The sequence below is a fragment of the Oryctolagus cuniculus genome, chromosome 6, assembly GCF_051225735.1.
Source record: "Oryctolagus cuniculus isolate XC-2025 breed Fujian yellow rabbit chromosome 6, ASM5122573v1, whole genome shotgun sequence".
NCBI lineage: Eukaryota > Metazoa > Chordata > Mammalia > Lagomorpha > Leporidae > Oryctolagus > Oryctolagus cuniculus.
The window spans coordinates 57,055,409-57,075,205 of record NC_142872.1 but is presented as its reverse complement, the minus strand read 5'-3'; the positions used below and the strand labels follow the sequence as shown (position 1 = coordinate 57,075,205).

General features: G+C 50.2%; 1 protein-coding gene across 4 annotated transcripts in view; it reads left to right on the top strand.

Moving 5' to 3' along the window:
* SLIT3 (slit guidance ligand 3) overlaps nucleotides 1-19,797 on the top strand; it is a 642,447-nt gene that overhangs the window by 506,074 nt on the left and 116,576 nt on the right. For all 4 annotated transcript variants that reach the window (XM_002710368.6, XM_089335062.1, XM_089335061.1 and 1 more), the window contains 2 exons: nucleotides 6,856-6,997; nucleotides 17,285-17,356. In XM_002710368.6, the coding sequence (XP_002710414.4) occupies nucleotides 6,856-6,997; nucleotides 17,285-17,356 (214 nt within the window). The remainder of the gene's footprint in view (nucleotides 1-6,855; nucleotides 6,998-17,284; nucleotides 17,357-19,797) is intronic.

The window sequence follows — 19,797 nt, the reverse complement described above, 5'->3', positions numbered from 1 at the left end:
ATTCTCATCATAATTGCCCGAGTCCCATTGTCATTTCAATCTGTTGTTGGCTTTTGAAAGGCCAGAGGCCAGGAGAGATGCTTAATTTGAATACTGGAATTAATTTATTTCCACATACTCACAAGGCCATTGGGTTTTTTTACTCTGTGCACTCTGGCAGATGAGATTTTTTTTTAAGACAAATAAACACGGGCGTGTGGAGCCATCGCGAGAATAACCTCCACAGTCCATGCCTGGCCCCTGAGCCTGCTCTTTCTCTCTCCCAAAATTCTGAGACCCCTCCCTAGTTTTCAGTTTCACGGCAGTAAAATCAGGGCTGTGGCCAGTAAGTCAGAGAGAGGAGCGCTGGACCCAACGCTAGAAACAGTGTGCCCCCTGCTCTGCGACTGGGGAGTTTGCTCCACTTGGCTTGTCTTCAGTCTCCTCATCACTATCAGGAATAACAATACTGGAACCCAAGTCCTGGGATTTCTTAGCATAAATGAGATCCTATAGGGCAATGTGGCCTGCAGCATCTGACGCGTAGCAAACATTCAGTAGGTACTTGCTGCTCCTGTGAGAACCGTGGTGGGCCTTGGAGTGGCCACTGTGGGGTCCTCAGGAGGTACTGTCCTCTCTCAGAGCTTCTGTTGGCGCCATAGTTGCAGGCTCGGCTGGGTCTGAAGTTCAGGGGTCTCTACATCCGAGTGCAATGATCATTCCCATTGTGCCGATTGGGAGAAAAGCAGAAATGAGGCGGGGGAGGGGCAGTTCCCTGGCCTTGGTTCCAAATCCGTCTTCTCTCTGAGAATGAGAGGAGTGAACAGTCAGCAGAGACAGGACAGCCACATGGATGGCCACGGTGACTTTCCCTGGGAGAGGTTAGGCTGGGAAGACATTCCTGCTCTCACCAAGTATCCCCAGGCCTGGGAACCTTGATGGTCACCTTGATGGTTAGTGACAAATACAGAAGAGCCAATGCTTCCATCCCCCCAAGCTCTCCTCTGCCCCCTGTTCAGATGCCAGGCCGTGGTGCTGGAAGTTTTGGGAGGCACTTGGGAGTGAAGCTGGGGTATTGTGATTTGGCACAGGGGTAGCTTTGGCTTCTGGTTGAGACTCCAGGGTTGAGGTGGTGACTAAGCCGAGTGCCCACAGGAGAGACACACACCTGGTCCTCATCCCCGTCTCCCTCTTCTGGATGAGAACCACCTACCACTTCAAGGGAGCAACATTTTGGTCCTCCCTGAAAGAGTTCCAGGAGTACATGGCTTGGCAATGGATTTAAACAAGAAGGAATGGAGAGCACATCCACGTGCATTCCTAAGTTGGTGGTAGGACCTCATGGAAAGTAGGTGGCAGGATTCTACAGGCTGGCCGCGCTGTCAATAGGCTCTGATCTAAAGGTACTTTCTTTGCCAATAGACAGGCTCACAGTGTGGGTTCCTGGGACTTCCATAAGAACATGTTACACAGAAGAAGTGTGCAGGCAGGTGCATGTCCGGATAGTCCCCTTCCATCAGAGATGTAGAGAGACATTCCTTCCATTTCAGGGTAAAAATTCTATTCCCATTCCTCTTCTTCCCAGCTCACGGTCTTCTCATTTGCTGAGTAGAAAGGTAGAGGTTTCCTCACTTTGCTCTCCTTGGAACTCAGCCGTGCCTGGCCCCTCCAGCACGCATGGGAAGGAGAGGCTGGCAGGGATAGGCTTGCTAACAGAGCCCAGCATCAGAGTGCTCTGGAAGTGCTGACCTACACAGGTGAGAGAAGCTCACAGGGAGCCCCAGGCGACAGGGCAAATGGCTTTTGACAGCACTGAGAGCTTCACTGCAAAGAGATGGCTTCAGGCGAGAGTGACCTGCAAACCGCAGCCACTCCACGTCTGCACTCGCCAGCCCATCTTGCCCACCAGAGCCAGAGCCCTCAGAGCTCCCCTTCGAGAAAAAATGCTCACCTCCGCAGCATGGTAACGATCAGTTTCCCCATCTGCCAGGCTTCTGGGCCGATTCTACTTCTGGGTTTGTATCACTCAGCTATGCACTGCTATAACACCATGCCTGAAAGGAAAGATATCAGGCTCCCAGTTTGGAGGTTCAAATAAGTCCAAGAATGGGTGACCCCATTGTTTGGCATCTGGGGAGGGTCGTGGATGGCAAGGGCAGAGCACATGTGGAGGATGGATTGCGAGGTGACCCAGGAGCCAGAGAGTGGCTGGGCCCAAGCTCAGGCTTCTGGAACAAGTTTCTAGCAAGAACTCCCACCCAAGAGCATTGCCCCAGTGGCCCACGGACGTCTCACCAGGCCCACCTGTCCTGCTTATCCCTTTTGGAGACACCCTTACAGGCACACCCAGCTATCTAGGGATTGTGTAATCCAGTCTAGTTGACACCTAAAATCAACCAGCACTGTGGTCATCCTCTCACTCATGCAAGGTGTGAGGAGACTTTAAAATGTATTAGAAAATGGAATGAAAAAATTTATTTTGGTGTAAAAAAGCTTCAGAAAGTTATGAAAGCCTTCACTTTTTTATGATGCATGTTGTTTTCATGGCCTCTCTGAAGACTCCCTGTATACGTGGATTTCAGAGTTTGGGACACCAACATAAACTTACCTTTTCATTCCACTTTGTCAGGAGCTTTTGGAGGGATCCTGGCACATTTGTTGAGTGCAGGCTTTGGGTCCAGCCCTGTTTTAGGTACTCATGATAGGCAATGAAGATTAAGACAGAAAGCGTCACCACCCTTCTAGAATTTCCCTTGTAGCCCTAGTGCGTCCAGAGACAGCCACAGGAGAGACTGTGCCATGGTAGCACTCAGAGGCCCTGAGGGAAATGGGCTTCGTCCGCCTGGCATTGATCAGCAGAGGCTGTTTGCAGGGGAAGTGAACCTGTCTCTCAACCCCCGTTTTAAACGTGAAGTGTTGTTTAAACAAGAAGGTAACGTCTTCACCGTGCGTGAATGCCTGTCTGGGGAGCTGCCAGCCCAGGGTGCTGACAGAGGCTATAATTACCGTTGTTTCCCTCTGCGTAATTAAAGGTGTTGTTAGTGGCCTGGTTAAGGAATCTTTCAAAGGCTTTTTTGCCGTGACAGCTTCCCTTGAAATGGAGTGCACACTGCCAGCAGAACTAGAGCCATTCTGAGAACGACCCAGCCAGGCCCCATGGGGACTCAAGGCTGCAGCCCCCCATCTGGTTTAGAAGAGAATTCATTCCAACAGAGAAGTCAGAAGGCACACCTTTGAAAAAGCTCTGCCTTGTAACTTCTGTTGCCAATATAAACTCTTGCATATGAGATCTCTTTTTCTTGTCCCTTTTCCAACACACCTCGCCCAAGTCAGTTTTGACAGAAAGGATGAAGGTGCAAGGACGCGGACTCTGGCGCCTGACTTGCCAAGCAAGAAGGTGTCTGGGATGTGGCCTTTCTCTCTGGCTTTGTTGGGGGCTGCCCTCCCTTGTTGTGGAAGGCCAGGCATGGCAGCCTGCTTTGGGGAGCATCATCTGTACTTCAAAAGCCTGACATCTGATGCCACCTGCTCCCAGCATCCCCGGGGGGGGGGGGGGATGGGACCCCTCACCCTGTAGCTACTGCAACAGAGATCCTGTGCTGCCTGCATAGAGGGGCGGCGCAAGCGAGGGAAGGGTGTCCTTAGGTGTCTTACTCCCTATGCTTCCACTCTAGTCCTAGAAAAGATGCCAGAAACCATGCAACCCAAACTCCTTATCCACTGAGATGGTCACACAAAAGCTCACACAGCAAGACTCAGTGACAGTAACAACAGCAACAACCAGCCAGTAGGCACTCAGTCCGCACCATGCGTGCTGCTAAATGCTTTTCATGTGTCAATTTCCCTGGATGTCATAGCAAAGCTATGCTGTGAAACAGGTGTTCCTCCATTTTACCAATGGGGAGAACTGAGCGAGGAGGTGAGGATGAACAGCGAGAATCCGGATTCAGACTGAGACAGTGAGACTGCAGAGTTCACCATCTCAGCCACAAGACTGACTCTCTCGTCCCTGATCTGAGGCCTAGACGGGCTGCCTCTCTGCTGGTGCTGCTTTCTCAGAAGTGAATACCTGCATGCAGTGTGCACTGATCAAGTCAGGGAAATTAGCATTTCTTTCCCTTACCCTGCCTAGGTGTTGGGAGGCTTCAAGCTCCTCTCCTCTCTTGTTGTTCAGAAAATACATGTTAATTGTGAGCTGTGGTCACCCCACAATACTGGGGAACACTGGGTCTTATTCTTTCCTTCTGTGTAGCCATAATTTGATTCCCACTGTTACTGTACCGTATGCATAGTTATCACTTGTTAAGCCAAAAAATATGTTTTTAGTGTTTAGGAAGGTAGAAATGTTAACTAGCTTAGTTTGATCATTACGTATTGTATACATATGTCATCAAATTATCACACTGTACCCCACAAATATATACCATTAAAATGACCATTTTTAAAGTCACTAAAGAAAAAGAAATAGGACAGTTTCCCCAGTTTGGACCCAAGTCAGTATTATCACCAGTCTCTCTAAGAGAATGTTGCAGCTGGGGGTGTTAATACCAGTCTCCATCTCTTGAGCATTTTTCCTGGTCCTCACTGGATCCACTAGTGTGCTGCTGGCAACAGACAAGTCCTTGTGCCCTGGACAGGGGCATTTTCTCAAGCATCCCTGCTAAAAAGAAATGTTCTTGAATGTTTCTGTTGTGTTTGGGTAAGTGAGGTCAGGGGAAGTTAGAATCTTCAGTCATCTGATTGGCACTTTCTGGAAAGGTGAACATTCTGCTTAAGCAATAGGCATCAGTTTGAGTTCCTGTGAAAGAATGGCCCCCTGGGGACAATGGCCATGGTGAGTGGGACCCTCCACTCCGAGTCTTAGTGTCCACATGAGGATTTGTCCTTGGCCCAGTTGGCTCACCCTCTACAGCTGGACTCTGGCTTCAATTTCTCCATTGAACAAGGGCCAAACCAAAAATTATTTTTTGCAGGCATTTTCCATATTTCATGTTTTATTTTTATTTGTTTAAAAGAGAGATCTCTCATCCACACTGGTTCACTCCCCAAATGCTTGCCACAGCCAGACCCAAGACAGGAGCCCAAAACTCAACCCAGGCCTTCCACACAGGTGGCAAAAACCCAAGTGCTTGAGTGTGGGGAGCAACTGGGAGCAACTCGGACTAGACTAAGTTACTGGAATTAAGACTTATTCTATGCATCTGCTTTCCCACAATATGGCGCTGAGAAGGGAAACAGCTTCTACACAGCTGCCTCCAGTTCAACCAATAAACTGTGGGACCTGCTCCTGATTGGAAGAGAGCAGCGTACTCGGCGTGTGGGTAGCAGAGTTGGGATTGGTGGAAGAGGACTATAAAGGAGGAGAGAGACGGCATGCACCAGGAACATCTAAGGGGAACATCTGAAGGAACACCTGTGCAGCCCCCGAGAGAGCCGGCCGGCCGGCGGTGTGCCGCTCCCCTGCGGAAGTGGGGAATGTGGCAGGGGGAACCGCCCTTCCACGGAGGTGGAAGGGACAGTAGCCAACCCGGGAAGAACCAGCAGCAAACCCGGGGAGGGCCGAGCAGACAAAAGAACAGCGCAGGGTCCTGTGTCGTTCCTCCACGAAGATGGGGAGCGACACTTGAGCCATCACCTGTTACCTCCTTTGGTGGGCATGAATGGGAGGCTGGAATCAGAAGTGGATCTGGCTCCTGAATGTGCGCTGTCAGTGTTGCAAATAGCATCATAACCAGTGTATCCAACATCTACTCCTCTTTCATGTTGAATATGTGTCCAAGAGTCCCCAGAGTTCCCATTTCTGTGCAGTGAGACCTGCAGGGTTGCCCTGAGCTTGGTATGGGCCCGTGGCCTATTGCTGTAAATAGAAGATCTGGAAAGACATGGGAATGACTTCTGCTGGCAGGGTCCAGCAGGTGCAGGGTGAGGTCCTGGGAGGGCCACTGTGTTGGGTTTCCCCCTCGGACCGTAACTTCCACACTGGCAAAACTAACTGTGTGTTTGAGCTTTTTGCCTCCCTGCGAGGTCGTAGTTGCAGCTTGAAAATGTTTACAGTGTCTTTACATTGGAATTTACTTCTTGCATTTGGGTTTAGTGTGACCACCAGAGAACGTGATTAAGATTCTCAGTGTGTCTGAATCCTGAGTTAGGTTAGTGCTAGATATGTTTGTCTACGTTTGGCTTTCTAAATAAGCTCCTAGGGTGCAATTTACTTGGGGTTTTATCGCTTAGCTTTAAATTCACACTGGTTCTCACCTCAAACAAAATCAAGCGCTGACTCCAGAGTATGTAATAACTTATTTGCCTTTTTCTTAGTGAGATAGGTTTAATCTGTGTGTCCCCTGGACTTTATAAAAGCCATTTAGAAATGCCTTGGGTGCCGCTGTCAATGACTATATTGACACTTTGACAACATCAGTGCCACAAGAGGGAAAATGCTACCACCTCTCCTCCTCCCATTTGGTTTTGCTATCCACTAGCAAAAGGTCTAAAGCTGTTGTATGCTCAGCATTTAACTACCAGATGGTAACCGAAAGCCCAGAATATGCGGCTAGTGCTGGACACCCTAGGAAAGCAGGCCCAGTCCATGTGCTTTGGGTTCCAGGGGCCCGAGTCATGCATGATGGACTCTGAGCACGCCCCCTTTCTCTGAAAGAAGAGGATGACTGATAAGAGAGCAGGTGGCAGAGCCTGGAAATAGTGAGGTCAAGGTCAGGCTCTTTCCTCTCTGCTGAATAGTCAGCCCATGATGGGGAGAGATATACCCAGATAGCTCAGTAGGTGATTCTGCATCTGTGGGAAGCTGGCTGCAGGGTGCATATATGTGGGTGGCTGCTAACACTGACCTGAGTTGACCCTTGTGTTCTGGCCCTGCAGTCCCCCACTCGGAGCCGCCATCCTGCAATGCCAACTCACTCGCCTGCCCTTCAGCCTGCACTTGCAGTAATAACATCGTGGACTGCCGCGCAAAGGGTCTCACAGAGATCCCCGCCAACTTGCCGGAGGGTATCGTCGAAATGTAAGTGCCCCGTCTGTGTGCCACTGCATTGTCTCTGGGGATATACCCCTCTGTCCCAGCCGGTCCCCTGCTGGGCCATTAGGGCTGATGGGAAAAGCTCCCGGGGACCTGTGCTGCCCTTCCAGGCTTTCACTAGAGTCCTAGTTCAGAGCCCAAAAACACAGGCTAGAGAACAGAGTCAGCAAGCTACAGGTCATGGGCCAAAGATGCCCGCTACCTGTTTTTGTCGATAAAGTTTTATTGGCACACACGCATACAGATGGGCATGCAGATTGTTGACAGTAGCTCTTGTAAGGCAATATAGAGCAGTCGCAGCCAGGGGCCTTAGGGCCCACGGAGACTAAAACATCTCCTTTCTGGTCCTTTCCAGTAGGTTTGCCAATGGCCACCGCCAAGTCTTGCTGGGTTTATATCCTGACTCAGCCATCCACTCACTGTGTGACTTTAGGGAAAGTAATTGGTCTTTTCAGCTATAATTTTCTCACCTATCGTAATGTGATAATTAGAGCGTTGCGCCTTGGTGGGTCACTTTGAAAACGAGATACGGCACATGGAGCACACCCAGCGCTCAGCGAGCGGGCACGTGCTCCGGGAAGAGGGGCTGGCACCATCTCCGTCGCGACCCCCGTCTCAGGGGAAGGGTGCGCTCTTCTCAGTTCGGATCAGACTGGCGTCTGCCGAGTTAGATGTCGGGTCAGGAGACCAGCCTGCTCACGTCCGTGCGCGCGAAGCGACGTCAGAACTTCTTGTCTACGCTTCCCTCCTTCCTTAGGAAATGGCCAGGGTCTGCTTCTCAAACGAGTAGGGGATCAGTCAGCGTTGACCTCAAGGTCACTCTTCAGATGCCAACGGTCACTTTGTTTCTGTCCTTTCACCTGTAGATTACTTTGTTAGACATCACGGCGTGGATACTGAAAATGCCCTTAGATTCACTCTCGCCAAGAAAGAGATGGGTGTTCCCTTCCCTCTGTTTCATCATCATCCCCCCCCTTCCCTTTCCTCCTCCCCATGCATTTCCTCACACCCAATGCTTGCCCTTCTGTTCCCAGCTCCTTCCAATAGTTGGCCCGCTCACTCTTTGATTCATTCATTCAGCAAATGTCTGTAGCTAACTGTGTTCCAAGCATTGTTCTGGGAGGCAGCGACAAAATAGACAAAATCTCTGCCTTTATGACACTTGCAATCTGGGAGGAGCAGGTGAGAAATAAACAGAACAGAGTCAATGAGATCACATGTCAGAAGGCGGTAGGTGGTTGGTGCCACGGCTCATTAGGCTAATCCTCTGCCTGTGGCGTCAGTACTCCAGCTTCTAGTCCCACTTGGGGTGCCAGTTCAGTCCCGGTTGCTCCTCTTCCAGTCCAGCTCTCTGCTGGGACCCAGGAAGGCAGTGGAGGATGGCCCAAGTGCTTGGGCCCTACACCTGCATGGGAGACCAGGAGGAAGCACTGGCTCCTGGCTTCAGATCCGTGCAGCGTACCAGCCGTAGTGGCCAATTTGGGGGGTGAACCAATGGAAGGAAGACCTTTCTCTCTCTCTTTCTCTCTGTCTCTCTGTCTCTAACTCTGCCTGTCCAAAAAAAAAAAAAAAAAAAAAAAAAAAAGGCGGTAGGTTCCATGGAGAACATTGAAACAGGGAAAGGATTGGAAGTAAGTGAGGGAGAAGATGAGTGGCTATCTGGAGGAAGAACAGTGGGAATAGCATGTGCAAAGTCCCAGTGGTGAAAGTATGCCTGAGCAGCCGAGGTCAGTGTGACTGTAGTGCAGGTAGCAGAGGGGAGTGGGGTGGTGGATGAGGTCAAAGGGTCGTGGGAAGCCAGATCATGGGCCATTTTAAGGACCTTGGTTTTAGCCTGATTGAGATGGGAGGAAGCCTGGGGCCTCTACCAGTGCCTTTCCTCATCGGCTGTGCCAGCTTCTCCCCGAGCCGCTGTAAACCCTCCTTCCGCTGGGCACCATCCGCGTTTCCGCAGCCTTGCTGCAGGCGGGAGCTGGTCAGGAGAGAGCCTTTCCTGCCTGTCCCCACGCCTGCATGCATCTTGCCTCCGACCTCCGTCTTCCTTTCCCGAAGCTCTGCCAGTCACCTGCCCCATGTCTTTCGGTAGCTCTGCGTGGCCCCCCTTGGCCCTTCACTCTAGCTGCTGGATTTCCCTTCCCGTGTGGTTCCTGAGCCCTCACCTGCCACCCCTGCTACCCCTGCCTCTCCCTGCCGCCTCCGCTGCTCTTCCTCCATGTCTCCTTGGTCCTGTTCCCGTGCTCCTGCCTTCCCACCCGTTTCTCCTCCTCCTCTCCCTCCCTGGATTCATTTCACCCTCTCCTGCCCAGACCCAGGGTCTTGCCACTTCACTTCCTGTCCTTGTCACTTTCTCTACCCAGTTAACCCTTCCTTTCCCTTCCCTAAAGCCCCTCCCCCCACGTCCCCACCAAGGAGGGGCTCCCACCCTCTGAGCGTGGGTGTTCAAGACAGAAATGCTAGGCCGGCGCAGCAGCTCACTAGGCTAATCCTCCTCCTTGCGGCGCCGGCACACCGGGTTCTAGTCCCGGTCGGGGAACTGGATTCTGTCCCGGTTGCACCTCTTCCAGGCCAGCTCTCTGCTGTGGCCCAGGAGTGCAGTGGAGGATGGCCCAAGTGCTAGGGCCCTGCACCCCTTGAGAGACCAGGAGAAGCACCTGGCTGCTGGCTTCGGATCAGCACAATGCGCCGGCCGTAGCGCGCTGGCCGCGGCAGCCATTGCAGGGTGAACCAACGGCAAAAAGGAAGACCTTTCTCTCTGTCTCTCTCTCTCACTGTCCACTCTGCCTGTCAGAAAAACAAAAAGACAGAAATGCTGCCTGCCTCACCTCTTGGGGTTCCCTCAGACATCCCTTCGCTCTCTCTGGCCCTGCTCGCTCCTCTCTCCTGCCATCCACAAGCCTTCACCTCTTCTGTTTCGCCTCCCTCAACCAGGCTCCAACGTCACAATCTGATGGGAGAGGCCATTCTAAGGAAGTAGGCTGTCCCTAATGAATGGCCCCTCCCGACCCAAGCCACCTGTCCCTGCCTCCTCCTTCACACCTGCACCTGTACCCTGGCCTGGGCCTCAGAGGTACACAGCTCAGGTCTCCAGGAGAGAGACAGCAGCTCTCCACTCACACAGGCTACACCCTACCTGGACACCCGGACTCATGCCTGTGCACTGAATTTTAAAGGGAACCCTGAGTAGCTTACGTAGTAATTGCCAAAATGCCATCTGATAATTACTGAATTTTTCCCAATATGAAGCAGAGAGATAAAGTCTAGAACAAGATGGTGTTTTTCCGTGGAACAAGAATACTCAGTTCAAAGGGAGCATCCTTTAAATTCCTAGATTTCCTTATTCTGTTATTATTGTGTTTATAAAAATTCTCTTTATTATATAAAATGATGGCTGCTGAAGACAGATTATGTATGTGTGCAGTATATGTATAATTCTAGGTAATTACTACACAATTATAAATTTATACAAATTATATAAATAGATATCTATAATACATGCACACACAGATTGCCCTCATTAGGGAAATAAAATGTCGCTGATCACCTCGCCTGTGAAATCCTAGGCTTGAACATCCTAGCTAGAGCGTTTCCCAAAACAAGAGCCACAGACAGCGGCCAGGTGGTTAAGAGCATAGGCCATGGATTCAGGCAGCCACCTTCCTGCTGTTCTGCCTTGTAGCCATTGGCAGAGAACTTCTCTGAGCCTTGGTTCCCTCAGCTGAAAAATGCAGCAGCTGATTTACTTCCTCAAGGCTCTTAAGAAAACTCCAGGAGCGGATGCTGCAGGAAGCGTAGCATCCTGTCTGCTGTGTAGGATCTACCATGGGAGCAGTTATTGTTGCTGTTTTGCGGCTACAAATGCTAAACGATTACCAGCACACTCATTAGGCACAGTGACCAGGGTTGGAGCTGGAGACTCCCCCAGAAAGTTGGGTCAGGGTGGAGAAAGGAGGTGGTAGAGGGAGGCCAGCCACCTGCTACCTGGGAGTAGCTCATCTTCATGCAAATGTATGCAGACAAGGAAATAAGGCTGTCCCTGGCTGTATGGCACCCTGGGTCTGCTGGATGGATTGCCCAGGATCTCCCTTGCTGTGCTTGCCTCCATCCCCTCTGCTATGAAACGAAGCTGTGGGGAAGCGGATGAAGCAGGGCTCTGCGGTAGGGGAGGTGGCATGCAGGTGACTCGTGAGAGAGAGCTCGGAGGAAGGGGCACCTGGCGGTTGCTAAGAGCCCATGCCTGGGGATCTCCGTGTGGGACTAAAAGTCCTCAAAGCAGCTGAAATGCCTCCCTTAGTAGTGAGAGAAGACCAGCAGATGGGTGGGAAGATGAGAAAGAGGGAGCGAGAGCTGACACAGCAGGAGCCATCCTAGGATGGATGGCAAGTGTCTGAGTCACCGTCCCAAAGACATCTGAATGTGATTTTTCTTTTTATGGGGAGACTTCCACTCCTGTCCATGGCCACTTGCATAATACAACTTGGCTCTCCACTCCCTCTTCTCAGTCCTTAGCTATTAATGATTCTCTTCGATTGCCGTAACCTTGGGAGACTTCGCACACTGCCCAACCTTTGGGGAGAAGGTGTGCCGCCTATCTCTCATGCAACACCATCTGGCAGACTCTCTTAGATATTTTGCCAAAGCCAAAGCAGCTCAGAGGAGTATGTGCTGGTCTTTTCATATACCAGAGCCAGTTCCACTAAAAATAGCTTTCTTGCAGAGAACCCTTAGTGAGATGGCTCACTGCAGAGTTTCCTCGAAACGGAGCTCCCTCCAAGGGCACCCTGCTTGCTGTTCCCTGTCATTTCCCTGCACTGGCTCCAGCCTCCAGTGGGGAGAGAGTCAGGGAAGAGCCACGGGTCTGCCCCCTTCCCTTGTTCAGTGGTCCTCAGACACCCTCCTGGGTGCGGGCACTGTCTGTGCTTGCAGCCCCACCCTGTCTTTTTCCATATTTGCTCTGCACCCTACCCGGTGTCCCATGTCTTCGTCTATGGAGGGTCAGCGTATTCCGTGGAGGAAGGCTGCAAATGGGTTTCAATGTCAAGTTGCCAGTGAAAGCATCTGAGGGGGAAGTAGCCTCAATTTCCACCCCATGTGAAGCCCCTTGCTTATCTGAGGTAGGGAGGCAGTAGCTTAACAACTGCCAGTAGTCCCTCCTCACACCGATCACAAGAGAGAGAGAGAGAGAGAGAGAGCGAGCGAGAGAGCGCGCGAGCTAGCTAGCTCTAAACAAACCAGCAGTTGGAGTGCTCCATAAATCACAGGTATCTGTGGCTCTTCAGTGTCCTGAGAGTGCCAGGTTTTTGAGGGACTGCCACACGGAAGGGTGGAGAGAGGATGAGGTGGGCACTGGTGACGTGAAGGAGAAGCTGACCCAGCAACCGAACGGTTCAGAGCAGAGCCTGGGGATCTGCCATCCTGGGTTGGAATCCAGAGCTGCCCTCTAGCAGCATCTCAGCCCTCACTCAGTTTACCTCTTTGCAAAACAGGAAGCATTATACCCACCTAGAGCTCTTCCATGGAGATTAAATAGCAAATCATACAGGAAACTAGTACATTTTAAAAAAGCTGGGATCTATTAACAGCAGAAACCTGAGCACCTGTAGACTTGTGACATGATCCAATTATTAATCTCAAGTGTTTGTGCCATTCTCCATCCATTCTTCTCTTAGACAAAACCCTTTGCTCTGTAGGCCCATGCATGGGACAAGCAAAGCAAATCTGGCATGTCAGTGCCTCTGTTTCCTGTGGGCAATGCCAGGTGTCCTGTGCACGACAGGTTAGGAATGGCTCATTTCAGACACACCGCCTTCCTCATCTTTGCTGTGGACCAAACATAGAAATTCGATGGGGGAGTCTAGGACTCACTGGCTTCTTGAAAAACCATGACAAAGAAAGGAGGAGGCCAGAGAGAACGAACCTTGAAGGACCCTCCCCTTCAGCCCTCATCTAAAAACAAAGAAGCATCAAGAATTAATCCTATGGGCTGTGAGTCATTGTCATGGCCCGGGATGACTTGTAGGAAGGACAGGCGTGGAACTCCCTTCTAGCAGTAAATGGGGCTGATTCCTCTCATATCCTCACCACTACCAGTTTCTCAATGCCTCTGTGGTACGTGGCTTGCAGAGCTCTCTCTGCACCAGCCATGCCCCAGCCAGTCTCTCAAGCATCACGTTGACTCTGATAGTACTAGAAATATATATTGTGTTCAGTTGCATGTTTGCAAATGACAGATCATTAAGGAAGCACCCGAGGAACTAGAGCCAATCAATACGGAGCACAAATGGCTGAAATCCCCATCAGATGTTCCCAGTGTTTTCGCTGGTGCAGGAGGATGCTCAGATGTTTGATTTGTATGTTTGTTTTTATGCTAGTTCTATTAAATCAGTTTGCAGCCTGAAGAATGTTTGCCAGACAAAGAAAGACACATGTGCCAGTTAAGAGAGACCTAAAACAGCTGTTGGCTTCAGACGCATCCTGAGACGTGACAGCTTTTGCTGATATGAATGCTTCATTTTGTCCTTTATCCTGGGGCTTTTTTCAACTAGGAGTCTGGAATGTTGCATCCTTGTTCCAGGCTGTAGGACTGGGCGATGTGTTAGCATGAGACCCACTGTGGGCGCTGTGTACACATGTGTGCCCACAGGTGTGTGTGCATACGTAGCCTTGCTTCCTAAAGAGAGGGGCTGTTCTCCCTGTGGATGAGCTGGCGAGGATTGAAAGAATGAACGTGCATAAAGATCCATGACTTAGCGTTTGCACTGTGGAATCAGACCAACGTGGGCAGGAGCCTCAGCTCTAGCTAGTTCTTCCTGGCTTTGTGAGTTTGAACAGGTGAATTTACCTCTCTGCACCTCAATTTTCTAATGTTTAAAGTGGGAGTGATAATAACTAATAAGATCTGCCTTGTAGAGGTATAAATGTTAAGTTAGGCAAACTATGTAAATTCTTAGCCCAGTGCCTGACATCAAAGCATCCGATAGGGTACTTGCAAAAGTCTGTCAAAAAATGGAATTAAAAGAGAAGTTTATTTTTGGTGCAAAATGTGAACTTATGTATACAGGGGTCTTCATGAAGTACATGGAAAATTCATATTATGAAACACCTGTGCATGGATTTCAATTTTTTTGTACCAACATAAGCTTCTCTTTTTAATTCTACTTGCCACAGACTTTTGGTCCACCCTCTTATGTATTAGCTCTTATTGTTACTGCTATTGTTATCATCTTCTCCTTGTCTTTACTTTAAACTTAAGGCATGTCAAATACACACACACACACACAGGCAAATCCCTAATGTGTCCTGGGGCAAGGTTAACCCTTGTTATATCCTTGGACTTGGGGCTCTGTCGGGGCTGGAGGTCTGGCCAGCACTCAGAGAAGTGGGAAGCTGAGGCAGTGCAGAGTAAAATCATCCGAGAGTGAGCACATCTGAGGAGTGCAGGGTGCAGAGCAAGGTCTCTGCCAGGGCTAACAGGCTAAGCTTGGGATTCTTTGTTCAAAAAACCACACCTTTGCACTCAATTTGCATATTTTGCATATTTTAAATACATAGTTTTGCCCAGCATCCTCAGGAAATTGGTTCCAGGATCCCCCCAAGATACTGAAATCCATGGATGCTCAAGGCCTTTATGCCAAATGGTATAGTATTTGCATAGAATGCTTCTTTGCATATACTTGAAATCTTCCCTAGAAACTTACAGTACCTAATGCAATGTATAATTAGTTGTTGTATTATATTGCTTAGGGAATAGTGACAATGCAAAAAAATCAGTCCATGCAGATATAATAGTTTTTCCAAATACTTTCAACCCATGAAGACGCAGACCCCATGGGCCAACTGGATTCACATCTGTCATCCATCTTCCCTCAACTCCTGCACACTTTCCACTGAGTCCCTAGTCACACAGAGCCTGCATGGTGTCTCAGTGAACAGTGGGCCTGAGCCCCTTGAACTTGCCTGTGGTGTTGGGGAAGCCACTTCAGTCTCTGGACCTCAGTTCTCACATCTTTATGATTACATAAAGGCAGTGTGTCCATGGATAGACAGAGCCCTGTTGCTGCTGCCACATCAGCTCTCCATCACTTTGGACAGCTTGTGTGATCCCTTTGGGTTTGCTTTTCCTTACCCACAAAATGGGTCTAATACAGTTTAAGGATTCGAAAAGCCAATAGACCTAAATTCACTAGGCTTTGTACACAGTGGCTTTTGCTCTTCATGATGGACATCTTGGATTGGTCCCCGTCATCAGACTGTTGAACTCTTGGGGAGCAGGTATGACATTCTACTCATTCATTCATCTCCCCCTTAGTTCTTGCACCCATTACACAGCTGGAGGTTAACAGTTTACGCATTGCACTGGAGAGCTGGCAGATCTCCTAGCCACCTCTGATGGAACTTGCATAGGCTCTTAGGCAGCAGCGGGGGTGGTGCGTCCTCTTGCAAAAGCTGAGGAAGTTGCCCTTGCTACTGACAGTGACTCTCTCTGGAGGCATTATGTCGCCAAACATCCCTTGCCAACGTGGCAGGTGAATTACAGGACTCCTGGGTGGCTCGTGCCACCTGGCCGGCAGCCCCAGAGATCGACAGAGCTGCTACCTGGGCTGAGAAATCCCCAGTGAAGTCTTGGCTGAGCTGGAAAGTGAGAATGTCCTTGGAATTTCTCAGGCAAGGCAAGCTTCGAGGAGTCTCCCGCCTCTGTGGGTGGCTGCACCCAGGGGCCCACAGTCCCTGAGATTCTGGGCGCAAGCTTTGGTGTCTCACCCTGAGCCAGCCAGGCCCCTGTCCAGCTTGCCTGTGACCATGTCCCTGGTAAAGTACATTCCCCGCCCCCCTCCAGCAGGGCACAAAGGCATTTTTAATAGACCGTGGCAGTCCCATTTGTAGACTCTATTCATCCGGCAGCCAAGAATGATCTGTCCTGATACTCCCTCTCTGCCCTCACCCGCCCTTCCCTTCTCTCCCCGCTTTCCCCCTTCTTTTTGCCTGGAGAGTGATTTGTCTGTGTTATGGGTAGGCCTGACAAACCATTCCACATTAGCAGCTGAGATGTTGTTTGAAATGGGAAAATTGCTGGCAAACTGCTCCATTAGCGGTTCCAGTAACAAATACTCTGTTCTCCCAATGAAGATGAGATCGCAGAGGCACAAATTAATACGACTGTCTCCCCCACTCTGCGGCGGGGATTACTCTTCAAGATGAATGGGTTCATCCCAGCCAGAAATGTGCACCCACTTGATGCGGCTCTGACAGAGCTGGTTCCTCTCCTCTCTGCCTTTGGCTCCCCCCGCCCCCGCCTCCCCCTCCACACACACCTTTTCTGTGTCTTCCCAGTGGAGGGTTTGGGGGAGCATCCATTGCCAGATGAGGAGGTGATGAAAAGAGCTGCACCTTGGAGAGAAGGGAGATAGATGAGGGTGAGCTGCCGAGGCCCCAGCCCGGCCAGGGTATCATTCATCACCTGTAATGGAGCAGCCTGCCTCCCACTCACGCCTGTCTCCCACCACACCTGTTCTGGGTGACAGGAAGTCATTTGAGAGATGAAAGAATACAGAATGGAAATGCTCACTCACTCCCCATGATCCCCTCTGTTCCCAGGAAGTGCTGGGCCCTGGGCCTGCAGTGTCTCCTGTCCTTTCCAAGTAGTAGGGGTGGGAGCGGAAGCATTTCAGGAAAGCCTGTGAGTGACTGAAGCGCAGATCCCAGCAGCAGCCCAGGGGAGTGGGCCCCTGAGGCCTGTCGGTGTCAGGAGCTGGTTTGATGAATATCAGGCTGGAAGCTTGTCTGTATCGCTGCTTCTCCACCGTATTAAAATGGCAATTGAAAAGCCCTGAAGTGAAGTCAGCCATTGACACACCTGCCCACCAGCAGGGTGGTTGAGCTCTCTGCTGAGTGGTGACATGGTTCCATGACAGAGCAGCGTTGCTGGCCCGTGAGCCATCACTTTCAGCTCTTCCTGCTCTTTATCCCTTTGACCCTTTCAACGTGCTTGGTGACTTCCTACAGCTTTCTCTGGGGTAGACAGCTGCTTATAATAAGCATGAAACCAAAATTTCCAAACCTAAGTTATCCTTTCTTGCGTTCTCCAAGGAGAAGTAGACCATTTGGCTCCTTATATCACACCCTGGACATCCTGGCTGTTGCATGTTTACCGTCCCTCACCACCAGAACGCGTGCCTTGTGATGAGAGAGGCTGTCCCATCAGAAAGGCCAGAGAACACGGCAGCCACTTGTTGACAGGTGCACGGTCAATTGACTCTGCTCTGCTCTGTTTCCTAGACGCCTAGAACAGAACTCCATCAAGTCCATCCCTGCAGGAGCCTTCACCCCGTACAAGAAGCTGAAGAGAATGTAAGTGTCCCCTGGAGGGAGGTGAGCCTGTCTGCATTCAGGTTTGGGGGTCATTTGACGAGTGGCGGACACCCCGCCTAGGTGATAGACTGCCTCCATGCCCGCTGGGCAGTTCCCTTTCAGTCCTGGGACACTCTCCTGAGATGGGGAGGTAAGGTTCAGGAGTGTTGTGTGCAGAATTTGAGGGTGTCAGCTTCAACGTGGAGAGCTAAGCGTCTTGCCAGCCGGATCAAAGTAAGATGATCTGTGTGGGAAGCAGAGCCGAGTTGGCTTAGGAAATCCCCTATCACCGTTTTCATCATTTTCGCTGTGCCTTGGTTTTGGTCATATGAAGTGGGAGTCTCAGTGGAGATCTGACAGTGGCTCCATGTCTGTCTGCACTGCCATTAGACCTACAGCCGTCCACGTGACTAACACTGGGTGTCTACCGCAGGCGAGGTTCTATGGGCAGGGCAGTGAGCACAGATGGATTCTGCTCTCATGGAGCCTCCATTCGAGGGGGGAACAGAAAATAAATAAATACATATCAGAGGTGTGGAGAAGTATTAAGAAGTAAAACCGAAAACGGGAAAGGCAGCCGAGAGTGATGGCTCTTATAGGTGGGCTCCCGACAAAGAGCTCTATGTGCAGGTGACTTGCGTGGGGGATGGAGGGAGCTGTGAGCTCACAGGGAAGGCTGTCCCTGTAGCAGGCAGAGCAAGTGATCAGATGGTTTGTGGAGCAGTAAGGAGGAGTGGAATAAGTAAGGGGCCCAGAGTGGGAGTTGTCGGGGGGAGGGGGTAGAAAGTTGGAGGCTGGATCACCTGAACCCTTTAGCCCACAGTAAAACTTTCTGTTCCTTCCAGCTTGGAGGATATAGGGTACACATGACTTCACGCTGATGATGCACATTATCCCTGTAACCGGTGTGACTGCCCCCACTACATCACGTCACGCTTGATGATGTCAGCTCAGCTGTACCTGCCTTGCCATGGCTGTCTTTGACAGTGTCATTGAATCATTGCCCTCGTCCCCAGCCACGGTGACAATGTTCTCATCTGTCGCCATCACATGATGACCTTGAACACTGCTCTGTGAATCACTCAGCCCTGGATGCTCTAAAGGGAGGCCAGCAAGACTCAGAAATAGCCCAACCATTGTCATCATGGATAGAACAATTCTGGGGGGAGACTCCTTTCCCCTTTTCAGGCGGAGAAATCACTGTGTTTAGGACAGTAATCAACATGCTGTTTTTATTCCACTTACTTTCTCTGCCACTGCCCCTGCCAGTAGCAAAACACATGAACTCAGGACTGTTTGCTACTTCCACATGAGGCAGAATCGCCGGTTTCCCTTGAGTGGGAGAACCTACATTAGCAAGGTCTACTGATTCCTTTTATGTTAAAAATCAACATCCCTGTGAAACAGTGGCATCGGCAGGCTTTACCCTCAGATCACAGGAAGCCAACTTCCCATTTCCCTGGAAATCCAAACCAAACCAGATTTTCTCCTGGTGCAATTCCAGAAGTGGAAACCAACAGAATGAGCCAGTTCTCGGCACAGTCTTCTTCCCTCCCCTTGGCAGCATCCCTGCTGGAGGAGCTGTATAAATATAGGCCTTAATATTTAAAACCTTGGGCCATTAATCTCCTGGCATCTCTGCCTCCCCAGCTCGCTCTCCATGCACAACTCCCTCCCCCAATTCATTTTTAAAGCCCGGCTTGATTATGTGGCCAGATAGTAATTTTAGTGAAAAATGACAAATTCCGTCACTGCTTCAACCTATATCTCTTGCATGATTTAAGTCACTGCTCTAATTTTTTGTGAAGTCCAGGTAATTTAGAGCTTGATTGTGCTTCCCTCTCCCTTCTCTTTCCTATTGGAGTTGCTGTGACCTGTGCATTTAGAATTCATAAGCCCTTCCCCGTCACGACCTAGAAAGTGAATTTAATTTTTGATCACTTCTAATGCTACTGGTATTTACTATGATGCCCTCCTTTCCCCCAAGGGGAAGGAGGACCCGCTTAGACATTTTCAACTGATAAAGCCCTGTTGAGATGGGATGGCCGGCTACATGGTAACAGTGGATTTCGGATCTCAAGGTGCCAAGTCTTCCTAGGAATACCTGACGAGTTTATCTGTAAAATCCCAGAGGAGGAAATTTTTCCTTCAACTCTATCTCAATTACATCTTTTATTTCTTTTTTTCTTCTTCTTCTTCTTCTTTTTTTTTTTTTTTTTTGTAATATAGAATTCTCTATGAATGAATGGCTTTGTCTTGGCCTATTCCTAGTGATCACCTTAATATTAAAAAAAAAAAAAAACACTCACAGGTGAAGCTATTATCAAAGTAGAGAAAGCCATTTGCAGGGAGACAGAAGCACTGGAGACCACCCCTCAGTCAGTCCTACAGGGCCGGTTTTCTGGTCTCCCTGACACCTGCGGCCATGCCTGTGTTGTGTG